At 51.5% G+C, this 15,400-nt stretch overlaps 1 protein-coding gene across 1 annotated transcript in view; it reads left to right on the forward strand.

Moving 5' to 3' along the window:
• Positions 1-15,400, forward strand: part of ARHGEF17 (Rho guanine nucleotide exchange factor 17) — a 247,478-nt gene that overhangs the window by 188,817 nt on the left and 43,261 nt on the right. The window contains exons 4-5 of the mRNA XM_054015866.1: positions 3,784-3,900; positions 5,050-5,142. Of these exons, the coding sequence (XP_053871841.1) occupies positions 3,784-3,900; positions 5,050-5,142 (210 nt within the window). The remainder of the gene's footprint in view (positions 1-3,783; positions 3,901-5,049; positions 5,143-15,400) is intronic.

Here is a 15,400-nt window from a genome sequence, read left to right on the forward strand (position 1 = left end):
TACACCCCAATCCTACCCTGTGCCATCGTCCACCTCAGCTATGTCAATACACCCCAATCCCACCCTGTGCCATCGTCCACCTCAGCTATGTCAATACACCCCAATCCTACCCTGTGCCATCGTCCACCTCAGCTATGTCAATACACCCCAATCCTACCCTGTGCCATCGTCCACCTCAGCTATGTCAATACACCCCAATCCTACCCTGTGCCATCGTCCACCTCAGCTATGTCAATACACCCCAATCCCACCCTGTGCCATCGTCCACCTCAGCTATGTCAATACACCCCAATCCTACCCTGTGCCATCGTCCACCTCAGCTATGTCAATACACCCCAACCCCACCCTGTGCCGTCCTGCCCCCGGTCTGCCACTGCACCCCAATCCCACCCTGTGCCGTCCTGCCCCCAACTCTGCCACTGCACCCCAATCCTACCCTGTGCCTCATGCGCCCAGTCTGCCACTGCACCCCAATCTAATCTGGTGCCATCCTCCACCTCAGCTGTGTCAGTGCACCCCAATCCTACCCTGTGCCGTCTTGCCCCCAACTCTGCCACTACACCCCAATCCTACCCTGTGCCATCCTGCCCCCAACTCTGCCACTGCACCCCAATCCTACCCTGTGCCGTCCTGCCCCCAACTCTGACACTGCACCTCAAACTTGACATGCAACCTGCTGTTCTGTCTAGTTATGGCCCCGTCACTGTAGTATCTGAGTCCATCTTCCAGTCCTCAGCTCCCACAGAGCTCTGCTAATGTACATCAGTCCTGGCCCACGGTGCCCTGTGCTAATCCAGCTCTGGCAATGCGCCCCCTCTGGCATCACTGCTGAGTACCGGCAGCTGTCGCTCACTGGTTCAGGGGTTGGCAGCGGCGTCTGATGCTCAGTGTTCGTCTGCTCCACATAGAATTATGTGACGTTCATCACTGTATCCTGTGGGAAAGGAGACTGTTATTGGACGATACCCCTCTAGTCATCCATTGTTCCTGCTGGAGGGTCAGGGTAAAGAAGGGGGAGGAAAAAGCCCTAGAGATGACGCTGCCTGATCCACTGCATTGTGTTCCTTCTGTGGGTTGCAGCAGTTGGTCCTAAGTGACTCACCCAAGTCACACAGGAAGCCGGTGGCAAAGCCAGAAATAGGAGCCGAGTCTTCTGAGTCCAATTCCTCTACCTTAACCACGAGACCCTCCTTCCTGGGGACGGCTAGATACCCAATCCAGGCTTTTGGGTCAGAAATCCTGCCTTTCCGAATGCTTCCACTAGCCCTGCCGCCGCCTTTCGTGCTGGACCAGGGGCTGCGGTCCCTGTATTATTATTATTAGTTATCTATATTATCACAGTGCCTACCAGCCCCACTCGCAGACCAGGACCCCGTTGTGCCAGGTGCTGTACAAACACAGAACTTCTAAAGCACAGTTGATTCTGTGATTACACATGCCAGCTTGGTTAATAGAAGCGATGAGGTTCTGAAAGATAAAGGGAAGCCAGGTTGGAAACAGCTGACAGTTGGATGGCACAGGCTTTGCGCATGTGTGTGGGAGAGAGAGATTGACAATGTTATTAATTATCCACCTGGCAAACACAGCAATGATCTAACAAAGTGTCCGTTGAGTGAGCCAACAAGTAGGATTGGGTTAGGAACAGGGGTGCCGGAACAGGGGTCTAGGGGCCATGGCCCCACCACTTTATACCAGTTGTAAGGGCGAGCGATGGGGGGCAAAGAGGAGCGAGTGGAGAGGGGTGTCTTGGGAGGGAAGAGGTGGTGTGGGAGCAGGGCCTGGGGGGGAGAGGCGGAGTGGGGGTGGGGCCTGGGGGGAAGAGGTGATGTGGGAGCGGGGCCTGGGGGAAGAGCAGGGGCAGGGTCTGGGGGTAAGAGGTGGTGTGGGAGCGGGACCTGGGGGGTAGAGCCAATGCGGGGGCGGGCCCTGGGGGGAGAGGCAGCGTGGGGGCAGGACCTGGGAAGAGAAGCAGCGTGGGGGCGGGACCTGGGGGGAAGAGGCAGCGCGGGAGCAGGGTCTGGGGGAAGAGCCGGTGCGGGGGCACGGCCTGGGGGGAGAAGCAGCGTGGCGGGAGACCTGGGGGGAAGAGGCAGCATGGGAGCAGGGTCTGGGGGAAGAGGTGGTGCGGGGGCAGGGCTGGGGGGAGAGGCAGCGTGGGGGCGGGACCTGGGGGGAAGAGGCAGCGCGGGAGCAGGGTCTAGGGGAAGAGCCGGTGCGGGGGCAGGGCCTGGGGGGGGAGGCAGCGCGGGAGCAGGGTCTGGGGGAAGAGCTGGTGCAAGGCCTCAGGGGAAGAGGCGACGTGGGGGCGGGGCCTCGGGGAAGAGGCGGTGTGAGGGTCAGAGCCACGTTTCGGGCACTGGTGGCCCCTCCACTTTTAGGGAGCTTCCGTCGCCCCTGGTTAGGAATCGATTCATCCGTTCTTCCAAGCAGTCTTTAAACTCACATTCATGCTTCACTGAAGGCAGGCGCAGGCGAATGCAGCAGGAAGCTCCTCGGTCAATAAGGCTAATGCTGGAGGTTAGCTGAGGTGATCAGCCCATCTCACAGACTGCCCAGATTTAGTCCATAATGTGCTTTCTAGACACACACACACACGCCCAATCCGTGGGTGCTCCGGGGCTGGAGCACTCATGGGGAAAAATCAGCGGGTGCTCCACACCCACCGGCAGCCAAGCTCCTCCTGCCTCCTTCTCCCCCCACTGAGCGTGCTGTGTCCCCGCTCCTCCCCCTCCCTCCCAGCACCTTCCCCCACCCCCGCCGCCTAACAGCTGTTTGGCGGCACTTAGGTCTTTCCGGAGGGAAGGGGAGGAGCAGGGACGCAGCATGCTCAGGGGAGGGGGCAGAGAAGAGGTGGGGTAGGGGCGGGGACTTGGGGGAAGGGGGTGAAATGGGAGCAGGAGGAGGGCAGGGACTTTGGGGAAGGGGTGGAATGGGGGCGGGGTGAAGGAGGTGGAGGGGCGAGAAGAGGCTGGGCTAGGGGCGGGGGGGGTTGAGCACCCACTGGGCAGAGGGGAAGTTGGCATCTATGCGCGCGCGCACACACACACTCTATTGTTGAGGAAGGCCATCTACCCTGTCCTTTTAGAAAACAAACCAGGCCTTCAGAGGACATGCTTTAGCTCAGAGGTTCTCAACCTTTTTCTTTCTGAGGCCCCCTCAACATGATATAAAAACTCCCCGGCCCACCTGTGCCACAACAACTGGTTTTCTGCATATAAAAGCCAGGGCTGGCGTTAGGGGGTAGCAAGCAGGGCAGTTGCCTGGGGTCCCACGCCATAGGGGCCCCCGCAAAGCTAAGTTGCTTAGACTTTGACTTCCATCCCAGGTGACAAGGCTCAGGGCCCTGGGCTTTAGCCCCATGCAGTGCGGCTTCGGCTTTCTACCCTGGGCCCCAGCGAGTCTAACGCTGGCCCTGCTTGGAGGACCCCTTGAAACCTGCTCGCGGCCCCCCATGGGGCCCCGGACCCCTGGTTGAGACCCACTGCTCTAGCTCAGCCCCGCAGAAACTCCCCCGGTTCACAGCTGCAGTGAATACTTGGCTTTTCTGTTAAGCTTTACGTTCAAAAGCAAACTCTGGTGACCAGGTCCCCAGATTAATGGGAAGCCTGGGTGAAGCAGGGCACAGACAGTCGGCCATGCCCTTTCTCCAGCCCTTTCCCAACCCCAGGGTTACTCGTGTGGTTTTGTTCCCTGGTTTTCTCTGTATGACGTGCTCAGAGAAAGCCTCTCTCTCGTCCTGGAAGACCCCCCCCCCTCATTGGTCTCTCTGTTTTGCTCCCCCAGTTTTCCAAGGACATCCTGGTGAGCATTTATTCCGCATACATCGATAACTTCCTCAACGCCAAGGATGCCGTGAGAGTAGCCAAGGAAGCCAGGCCGGCCTTTATGAAGTTCCTGGAGGTAGGTTGCTATCCCGGCAGGGCCAGCCGAGCAGCTGATTTGGTTCTGCAGCTCAGTAGGTACAGTCTGCGCATGTCCAGAGATGAGTGGCCAGACTCGTCCCTCCATTGACCGGGGATCAAGGGGCATCATGCTGGAGCACTCTGGTAGGGGCGAGGGGAGTGGGAAAGAAAACGTTGGAGGGAATAGATTTGCATTTATCTGGCCAGGATTTTTCCATGTTCCTGATTCTTTTATTGCAGATGTTTGGGCCAGCTCCTCAGCTAGTGTGAATCGGTGTCACTCCACATTGTCCGCTGGTGTGAATCGGTGTCACTCCAGATCCTCAGCTGATGTGAATCAGTATCACTCCATTAACTTTATTGGTGCTACACCCTTTTACACCAGCTGAGCGTCTTGCCTCTTGTGTCTGAATAAGAACTTTCTTCCTTCCCGTCCAGCTTCTCCTGCTCCAACGCCCCAGTCCTGGGCTGCTGGCACTAGCCTGGCACCACGGGAGTGACCGGGCTCATTCAGCATTCGCACTGAGATCCCCGTATGAGCCAGATTATGCCCTGGCTGTTCTCTGCAGACAGGGCTTGTGGACATGTAGCAGATCAGCTCTGAGGCATCATGCCTCTGTGGGCCAGGCTCAGGCATGCCAGCAGGCTCGGAGTGGGGGAGAGGGGCTGGCCACACCCCCAAGCCATTTAGCCACGCCTCCTTGGTTCAGTCTTCAGTGGTGGAGATAAGACTGAGTTTCTAGCCTGGGAATTCCCAACGGACTGGATCTTGATGCTGTCTTTGCAGTCTCCACCTAGCTGTGGTTTTGTGCACGGTCTGGGACTGAGTGTAGCTCGTCCTGAGCCTCAGACCATAGGAACTGGATCCGATCTGAGGTCCATCCAGTCCAGTGACAATGGCCAGAACCAGATGCTCAGGGGAAAGCATAAGACCCCTGCAGTGGGGAGATGTGGGGCTGTTGCTGCTAGTGATGATAACGCTGGATGCTCTGGAGGTCTGTGGGAATGCCTTACGGAATCTGGTTACGTTCTCAGCCATGACCCGTGCGGTGTTCTGTCCCTGTGAGCCGTGGAGTAAACCACGCAGCCGCTTAGTCTCATTTCTGACGAGAACCCCCTCTCTCCTCCCTTCCCCACGGTTCTGCAGCAAAGCATGCGGGAGAACAAAGAGAAGCAGGCGCTGTCGGACCTGATGATCAAGCCTGTGCAGAGGATCCCGCGCTACGAGCTGCTTGTCAAGGTGAGGCGGGACGGGGCCAGCGCGCTGCAAGGGCACGGCCGCATTTCCAGAGCGACCCGGCAGCCCGCCAGGGCTGTCCAGGCGCTCACTGTCCCCACTGACCTGTAGGCTCTGAGAGGAGTGCCGTGAAGCCGTCTGTGGGGCAATGCAGATCGGCTGGGCAGTTGGGAAGAGGTGTAAGTTGGATGCAGTGAGGTCGGTCACCCCGTGAATTCCGGGGGAGCTGATGGAATTCCTGTTTGTAGAGTTGGTCACATTCGGCTTGGACAGAGCCCCCAGGGACACTCTGAAGGGAGCGATCCTGCATTAGTGGGGGACAGGCTGGGTGATCATAAGAACAGCCATACTGGGTCAGACCAAAGGCCCATCTTGCCCAGTATCCTGTCGTCCAACAGTGGCCAATGCCAGGTGCCCCAGAGGGAATGAACAGAACAAGTAATCATGAAGTGATCCATCCCCTGTCACCCATTCCTAGCTTCTGGCAAACAGGCTAGGAACACCATCCCTTCCCATCCTGGCTAATAGCTGTTGATGGACCTATCCTCCATGAATTTATCCAGTTCTTTTTTGAACTAGGCCAAGAGGCCTTTTCCCTCTCTGAAGACGGTACCTGAGTCGGCTTGGTGCGGGCTTGCTGAGGGAGGTGTGGTTCACTGGTATGAAGTCAGGGAGCTGAGTTTGAGTCCCCTTTCATTGCTTTCGGGTCAGGCGTTTGCAAGCTGGTTTGGAAGGATGTCGCGTCCTCGCTGGTCCATTGATGTCAGTAGGACCCACAGGTGCTTCACCCAGCTGAGAACTGACCTTTGACCTCCCTGGCCTGTCTACACAGGCAAAAAGGCGCCTTTTCCAGTTGAGTCGGCTGAGCAGGGCTGAGCGGTCCCTTGGATGCCTGTGTAGATGCGGTTTAATGCCTTTCCAGTTGTACTAGCTGGGGTGGGAGCTTGGGCCACAGCCCAGCCAGCTGACCTGACTTGGAAGGTGTTGAATTGTGTCTACACAGCTTTTAAGGAGGGAGTCTGGTCCCGTTCGGCTGACTGGGCTCACCCCATTGAGAAAAGGTTCTTTCTCCCCATGTAGACAGACTGTCTGTGCCTCTTCTTCGCATGGTTTCTACGTGTGTTATGGGGCCGGATCACGAGAGCCTTCCCAGATCTCTACCCCATCTCCAAAGGGGAGTCTGCTTGAGTACAAACAAATAAACCCCCCCAAATTCCCAGCAGGATTTGCAGAACTGGTGCATCACAGGCCAGAGCTCTGCAAGTGTCCCCTACAGCGCTCCACCAATGAGCCAGCTCCCCTGGCCCGGAAAGGCCACCTTGGGGCGTGAAAGGGCAGGTCAGTCTACATGGCCCATCCAGTCCAGGGGCTCTCTTGAGACTTGCCCGTTAGCACCGACCAACTGTGTTTTTGGGCTGTGGACAATTGTCGCCTGGGAACAGCGGGGAGACCCATCCAAATTCTCTCCCGTCGGCCCCCTTTAGCAGCCGCCAGATGGCCTAACCAAAAGAAGGCTGAGGGGAGCTATGATTGCTCTCTCTAAATATATCAGAGGGATAAATACCAGGGAGGGAGAGGAATTATTTAAGCTCAGTACCGATGTGGACCCAAGAACAAATGGATATAAACTGGCCATCAGGAAGTTTAGACTTGAAATTAGACGAAGGTTTCTAACCATCAGAGGAGCGAAGTTCTGGATCAGCCTTCCAAGGGGAGCAGTGGAGGCAAAAGACATATCTGGCTTCAAGACTAAGCTTGATAAGTTTATGGAGGGGATGGTATGATGGGATAGCCTAATTTTGGCAATTAATTGGTCTTTGACTATTAGCGGTAAATATGCCCAATAGTCTGTGATGGGATGTTAGATGGGGTGGGATCTGAGTTACTACAGAGAATTCTTTCCTGGGTGCTGGCTGGTGAGTCTTGCCCACATGCTCAGGGTTTAACTGATCGCCATATTTGGGGTCGGGAAGGAATTTTCCTCCAGAGCAGATTGTCAGAGGCCCTGGAGGTTTTTCGCCTTCCTCTGCAGTGTGGGGCATGGGTCACTTGCTGGAGGATTCTCTGCACCTTGAGGTCTTTAAACCACGATTTGAGGACTTCAGTAACTCAGACATAGGTTAGGGGTTTGTTACAGGAGTGGGTGGGTGAGATTCTGTGACCTGCATTGTGCAGGAGGCAGGGCCGGTTCCAGGGTTTTTACCACCCCAAGAAGCGGGGGGGGGAAAAAAACAGCCGCAATCGTGATCGGCGGCAGCTCCACCGCGCCGCTTTCTTCTTCGGCGGCAGGTCCTTCCCTCTGAGAGGGACCGAGGGACCCGCCGCCAAAGAACCCGACATGCCGCCCCTTCCCCTTGGCCGCCCCAAGCACCTGCTTGCTGGGCTGGTGCCAGGAGCCGGCCCTGGCAGGAGGTCAGACTAGAAAATCATAATGGTCCCTTCTGACCTTAAAATCTATGAGTCTATGAGACAGCTGTCAGTAACCAGGATTTGAAGGAGTGACATCAGAACTCTCTGCTGTCCCACTGCTGGGAGGACTCACGGGGATGGATTGCTTTGGTAACCGTGCCGCAGCCCTGCTTAGCCGTCTGGTGGCCAGCTCTTTGGTGCCGTGGAGGTAATTGCTGCTGGCACACAAAGCTGCATTTGCATTGCAGAAAGGTGGGAGGAAGTGGGTGGTGAGCCTCAGGTGGATATAGCATTACGGCACTACAATGGGAAGCAATATGTACCTAGAACAGGCTTTCCACGGCTGCCAGTTTCCCGAGGTGTTTAATAGAGCTTTGGTCTTAGTGCAATAAATGGAGATTTGTAAAAATATTTCTCCGCATGGAGTTCGAGGGAGCTGGGATCCAAGTGGCATTTTGGCCCTGCAGCCTTGCTCCCAAGAGGTGTGTGCAGCGCGGTTAAAACCAGTCACACTCAGGGTATTTTCTGCATGTTAAATGTCCACGCTGACCCAGAGACTATGAATTTGAATCTCTGCTCTTGTTGGCCGAGGGCTGGAGGAGAGAAAGCAGCTCTTAGAACTGCAGCTGCGGAACAGTTTGCCTCCAGGGCTTCATGTTGTAATGTACTGGCTAGTGTGTCTGTGTGACCACTGCCTTCTACTGGATGGCGTCAGGGCGGCTGAACTGTATGTCAGAAGCCCTGTACTTCCAACAGCCAGTGGAGAGTCTTCTTATGTTAGGGGATTGTGCTTGTGGAGCTGAAGGATCTGAGTTCTCTCCTGACTGTCTTTGTGAACCTGTGATTGGTGCTGGCCAGGTGTGAAATTCGACGTGGCCACGAATTTGGTACCATAGACTGGTATAGAAGTGTAAAGCGGTGAAGCCGTGGAGTAAAGGTTAAAGGTAGGGTTAGGGTTAGGGTTAGGGTAAAGGGAGGTGCGTAGATTGTAAGCTCATAGGGGCAGGGACCATCTCTTTGTCCTGTGATTGTACAGCATCAGCACCTAGCCCAGGGCTGTGCCCGTGGGTCCTAGACACTGTGCTAATAATAAGACCAGCGCTCTGATAGAATTGCGATGAGCATCTTCCACAAGCCTAAATACATAGATGCCTCAATACAGAGATGGGGCCAGACCAAATCCCAGGAGGTATGGAGATGTATAGAGATCCCTGGATCAAACACCCCCAGACTTTGCAATTAAAGGTATTTCCGGTGACTGTTATCCAAGCAGCCCCTTCTAGACAGAGCTGGCTAAAGTTCTGCCTGTCTAGGTCCGTATATCATGCTCACTACCCTAGCGGATGAACAGACTCGCAGCAGTTTCTTATTGCAGAGATCTTTACCACCAGTTGCTTCCGTTTTTATTTGCACAGGATCCATGTCTCCTGTGCTTGGCTCTGAGTTGCAGGTTCCAGTGACCCCAGATCTTAGTGTGAAACAGAGTCCAAACCAGGGGGGTTCACCTAGTTTCATTTTGAAACCATGCCGAGCTGCTAGCGTCACATGATTACGATGTAAAACTGTGGATTGTTTAATACAGGGCCTGGATTCACTACCAAGGAGCCTCCCGCCTGTCAGCAAGGTCCTCCTTGAGCTTCACCTTTGTAATGAAATCCAGACACTAGGCAAGTTTCAGAGGGGATTGAGAGATTGACGTTCGCTGGCCTTGTGCAAGGGCTGCCTTCACGCTGCCACCGTGGATTATCTGGCCTTTCCCAAGTGCTGTTGCCAGCCGGCGAGAAGAGCGCAGTACTCAGTGGTTTGAGCATTGGCCTGCTAAACGCAGGGTTGTGAGTTCAATCCGTGAGAGGGCCACTTAGGGATCTGGGGCAAAACTCAGACTAATGTAACTGAAGTCGATGTACTTAGATCCACTTAACGCAGTGGCTACACTGCGCTGTGCCGACAGGAGAGCATCTCCCATTGACTTCCCTTATGCTTCTCGGGGAGGTGGAGTACACAAATCGATGGGAGAGTGCTCTCCCATCGATTTAGCATGTCTTCACCAGACCCGCTAAATTGATACTCGCTGCATCGATCGCAGCGGTGTCGATCTACCGGTAAGTGTAGACATGCCCTCAGTGTTCAAGTTTCTTCACACAGCCCTGCCATCACTCCTGATTCCATCCAGGCGCTCCTGATAACCCCATTGTCCATGGGCACCACACAGCAATATTGGTGTTACCAGCACCTCTGCTATTCCAGTCACTCTCCCAGTGGTAGGAAACTTGCGTCATGTTTTGTCCAGCCTTCTCTAGAAAGCTCTGGATAAGGGGAGCAGCTGCAGGAGTCCAAGGTTCAGCTTTAGAAAGTTGAAGCTAACTTTTTTCTTTTTGCATTGCAGCCGGCTGGATGCCAACCCCACACACGCAGTATAGCTCCTCTTTAAACACACACGTCATGGGAATAGTCGCCGTTTGAGCTGGGATTTCTGGAACGGCACATAAAACAATCACACTGTATAAAAAGGATCCCAATATTACAGAGGTCACTTAAGCCCCAACTTGAAATGCTGCCACCTCTGGGGTAAAATATAGCAACAGTTTAGTACAGGAATTAAGGAGAAAACGGCTGTACCCAGCTAAAACTACAGAAGTTTTAAAGAAGAAAATCAAAGAATACTACGTGCAGATGCTGTCGCCCCATCTCAAAAAAGCTATATTGGAATTGGAAAAGATTCAGAAAAGGGCAACAAAAATGATTAGGGGTATAGAATGGCTTCCGTATGAGGAGAGATTAATAAGACTCGGACTTTTCAGCTTGGAAAAGAGGCGACTAAGGGGGGATATGATAGAGGTCTATAAAATCATGAGTGGTGTGGAGAGAGTAAATAAGGAAGTGTTAGTTACTCCTTCTCATAATACTAGAACAAGGGGCCACCAAATGAAATTAATAGGTAGCAGGTTTAAAACAAACACAAGAAAGTATTTTTTCATGCAACGCACTGTCAACCTCTGGAACTCCTTGCCAGAGGGTGTTGTGAAGGCCAAGACTAGAACAGGGTTCAAAAGGGAGCTAGATAGATTCATGGAGGATAGGTCCATCAATGGCTATTAGCCAGGATGGGCAGGGATGGTGTCCCTAGCCTCTGTTTGCCAGAAGTTGGGATTGGGTGACAGGGGATGGATCACTTGATGATAACCTATCTGTTCATTCCTTTTGGGGCACCTGCCATTGGCCACTGTCAGAGGACAGGATACTGGGCTTGATGGACCTTTGGTCTGACCCAGTGTGGCCGTTCTTATGTTCTTATGTAACTGGCAAAGCTTGAATTTGGCCAGGACATCTCCCTGGCTTGTGCAGTAACAATGCCACTTCCTACTGCAGCTGTGGTTTCCGTTGCTGGTCTCCTGTCCTGGGACTTGCGGTGAATCTGACCTTGCTGAGTCTGTAAGATTTTTAGACACGCTCACAGCCTCATTTTTGTTAACTTGCAACATGTAGGCCACTTGTTTTGACCCTTAGTAATTACCTGTTTCTGCTGCTGTCGGTTTGTCTGCCAGTGCTCTTCTTGATGATTTGCATACCCACAATGTATCATCCTCAAGCTTTCAATGCCAGTAGTTTAGCGGTCACCCTAACCTAATTATGGATGTGTTTTAACTGGCTGGCTGCTAATGAAAATAAGGGATCCAAGCCAGTCAGTTTCCCATGTCTTGTCTTTGTTTCAGTAATATTTGCAGGCAAATGGAATGATCTCACTGGTCCCTGAATAAGTAAATACTGCTTTTGTGCGGCATACAGACCCAGACATCTGAGGTTTCCACAGTGAATTAAGCCAAGGGGCATTGCCAAAGCTGTCAGTGCACAGACACTGTGCAGACTAGGGAAGAAGTGTAATTCACCCAGCAGGGGGCGGCGTTCTAGGCAAAATAGGAAGAATTTTTAACCAGTGCCTACTGGTGATTAAACTGGTTGTCAGGTCAAGCACCAGGTAATCTTCTAGAGCATCCTTAAAGTTCTTAGAGGCCAGCTGTGAAATCTGATTTATCACTTGCCGCCTGACCACGAAAGCTAAAGACCTCCCTCAAATTTTTTATCCTGAGCTCTGGATTAGTCCCTTTTGGGGTTTTAAAAATAACTCTGCTGAAAGAATCAAATGTTACCTATTAGGAAACAAAATTCTATTTACTTGAGCAAAAACATAAAGCAATTGACAGGGCTTGCTACCACAAATGGCTTTTATTTCAGGATCTCTGAATTCTCAGTATTTCAGTTCTGTAAATAAAACAAGCTGTTGTTAGAGAGTAAAGCGATTGTTTGCAACAAGTTTAGATTGCTTGGTCTATTTAGCGTGGCAAAGCGAAGGTTATTTGGGGGTGGTGGGAGGAGGTCTTGATCATGGTTTATAGCTTCCTACCTGGGGAGAAGATTTCAGATAGAAAAGGGCTTTTAAATCTAACAAGCAAAAAAGCATAACAAGGTCCAATGCTGGAAGCTGAAGCTAGATCATTTCAGACTAGAAATAAAGTGCCCCTTTTTAAAGTGAGGGTAATTAGCCATTGGAACAATTCACCTAGGGATGTGGTAGATTCTCCATCACCTGATATCTTAAAATCAGGATAGACTTTCTTAAAAATGCTCCCTAGTCCAACCACAGGAATTCTCTGGCCCTGGTGATGCAGGAGGTCAGACTAGATGATTGTGAGGTACTGAGATACTACAGTAATGAAGGGGTGGCATATAAACACCCTGGATAGACAGATTACCATAATGGCCTGGAAGTCTATGAATTGGGGAAGTGTTTGCTGCTTTTGTTTTTCACGGGATTAATACATCTAAACCACAAGTGTTACCATTTCCAGAGAATATGCTCTCGGTCACTGCCGTTGATGGAACCATCTCAGACTATATCCAAAAAAATCAGAGACTGCAGCTCTGAACATTAATAACTCGACCAAATGAATGTGCCTATGAAATCTTCCCCATTATCCCAAAACAGTCAAGCCCTCAGTCAGTGCCCTGCAAAAATAATGGGAATGGTGGCTTCTGGTAGTCTGAAACCTGAGTGGGAAACAGGATTCTTTTCCAGCCCTGCAACCAGTAGTTTTTTAACTCCCTTCTGCTGCTCCCTTTTGCAAAGACTGGGGTTACACGTACTCTCCAAACACTCCAGGAGTGTTGATTTAGGTGCACAGTCCACTGATGGGACTGTTCAAAGGGCTGCTGCTGATTATTTGAGTGCACAGAAATGCATAAGATGCCTCCATAAAACACATAAGACAGGACGCAGTCCTTGCCCCGAGCACTGTACTAACTAAATTCAGATTGTCACAACAAGTGAGGGGCATAGACAAGAGGGGGGCAGGAGGATAAAGGTCGCAATTGTCAAGTCGCTCAGTGACCCAGTGTAGCTGGAAACGTTCTTCATCAGACAGGGAATTATCAGCCACGCCCAAATCAGTCTTTAGCCCTTGGTTCTGGGCTCCATGTTGTGACCGTGGTTGCTGGAGGGGGCCACACTGAGAATGCTCAGTCAGGGCAAACTGTAAAGAATGAGGCAGATTACCCCCAAAACTGGTGGTTTATTCTAATAATTAGATTCACCAAGCCAGCAACAAAACAGCGTCTACAATACCCAGAAGCCAAAAATACAGCTCCCCTAAAGCAATCCAGCCCTAGGCTCCCATCTAGACAGCCAAGTAAATCTGGTGAGGATTACTTAAAATCTTATTCACCGTATATAAAGTTCTACCATTCCCAAGAAATCGGACACATACCCACCAGGTCAATGAATATTTAAGATCTCACCCAAATTCATGTTTGCAGCCAATTCTTATTGAATCTAAGATTTATTAAAAAGAAAAAGTTCTTGTGCCTAAAAATCATTATACCTACAGATATGAATACAGTTCTTAGATCAGTTTCATAGCAGAGATGGTGAGCTGCTGACTTGTAAAAAGTTCTTCCAAAATCAGTTTTGTAAGTTATTGTCCAGGTATAGAGTTTGTTCAAATTCTTGTTCAAGTGATGGATTCTTGTGATGGATCACTTGATGATGACCTGTTCTGTTCATTCCCTCTGGGGCACCTGGCATTGGCCAGTTGGAAGACAGGACACTGGGCTTGATGGACCTTTGGTCTGACCCAGTATGGCTGTTCTTATGTTCCATGAGAATTTTCAGGGTAATCCAGAAGACCTCAGTCGTGTGACTTAAACTTCCCCTGATAAAGTTCAAGCAGATCTGAGATGATAGGATCAGGTCCTAGAGTTCTTTTAGAGAACTCTGTGAGGCTACGATAGCCTCTTGACAGCTGATAACACAGCAGGCATTCCTTGGACAAAGAATAGGTAATATACATTGTTGTTTTGAAGTAAACATCCTATTTCCTATGGATACACGGGTAATTAATTGCATTGATTAGCATAAGGTAATTACTCTTAGCATAAGGTAATTACTCTTTCATGCAGTTCATAGACAGTTTACTACAAACTTCAAAGAGAAATATAGACAATGATGTTATTAAATGTTAATATTCCTTTTTGATCTCTGAATCAATAGACTATAGTAACAGACAGCAACAGAAGTTTAGCATCTCCCAGCTGATTAGATCACATAGTTAACATCTAACAAGGTATAGGTAATCACAGGCCAATACAATTAGTATTTACTTCTAATTCTCTATTACAGAACCCTTGTCCATTTAACGCGGCTTTGAAAACGATCTACAAGAAATGACCCTGTTTATCACTTCAATACTTTTCTAATATGTCCTTTAAAGGTTGATTTTAGGAAACGGCCAGCTGGTTGCTTAACACTAGCTGGCTCAGTGTCACACATGTATATTGTCCAAACAACCAACCAACTCACAAAACCTCCAGCTGGGGCCTTCTACCCCATCACAAGTTTCAGGGCTTCCCACCTGGCGCCTCTCTTCAGGAGAGTCTCTTTTCCTGCAGTTCCTCTCTGCAGTCCCCCAGCCCCTTTATAGGGGACATCTGTCCCCTTCACAGCTGCATCTGTCCCTCTCGCAGGCCCGAGAGCCCAGCCCAGGGATTCGAAAGGAGGGGGTGGCCAGCTGGCAAGCCGAGTCCCAGCAGTGTGTGTTAGTTCAGAACACCAGCTCTGCTTGGTCCCCTGGCCTGGCGACTCTGAGCACTCATTGGTGCCAGTCCTCACAGCCCCTCTCAAAGCGTGTCTGCAGTGGGGCCCACGATTCCCCACTTTATTCCCCATCTCTTTTCTCATCCTCAGCCGTGGGGTCTCCTTCGTACCCCGGGTCAGCCACCCAAGGCTCCGCCTCTCATGCTAGATCCCGCGTTCCACTCCTCCGGCTCGCTCCTGGCTGAAGTGCTTGGTGGGTTGTTTGCCACGAGCTATTAAGAGAATAAGGGGACCGTTCGGGGCACTTCTGTGGGAGGCCTGAATCAAAGTTTCCATTTGCTTTTCTCCCAGGAACTTCATCCAGCTTCCCAGCCAGCCAGTTTTCATTTACTTAGCACCCTCCAGCGGGGTTTTGCCTCTGAATTTTAATTCACTCTGCCTTGGCCCCACCCCTCCTCTTAAAGGGGCATTGATAAAGCTCGCCCTGTTCTCCCCTTCCATTGCACGAGGGAGCCCAGTAAAACAGCCAGCCTGAACGAGGCTTGTTTTAATATGTGCTCTGTTCATGGGCTCCATTGGAGGGCTTGATCTGCCTGTCAGTGGCACTCGAGTAGGCTAGGAATAGCTCCCCTGAAGTCACTGGAATGACCCGGGTGTAAAACTGAGCAAGTAAAAAGAGAGTCAGGCCTTGTAGTATCCCCTTCGTCCCGTAGGGCCTGATCTTCCAGATTGTTGCGTACCCTCCACTCCCACTGACCTCAGAGT

Source organism: Malaclemys terrapin, chromosome 1 (genome assembly GCF_027887155.1).
Source record: "Malaclemys terrapin pileata isolate rMalTer1 chromosome 1, rMalTer1.hap1, whole genome shotgun sequence".
Taxonomy (NCBI): Eukaryota; Metazoa; Chordata; order Testudines; family Emydidae; genus Malaclemys; species Malaclemys terrapin.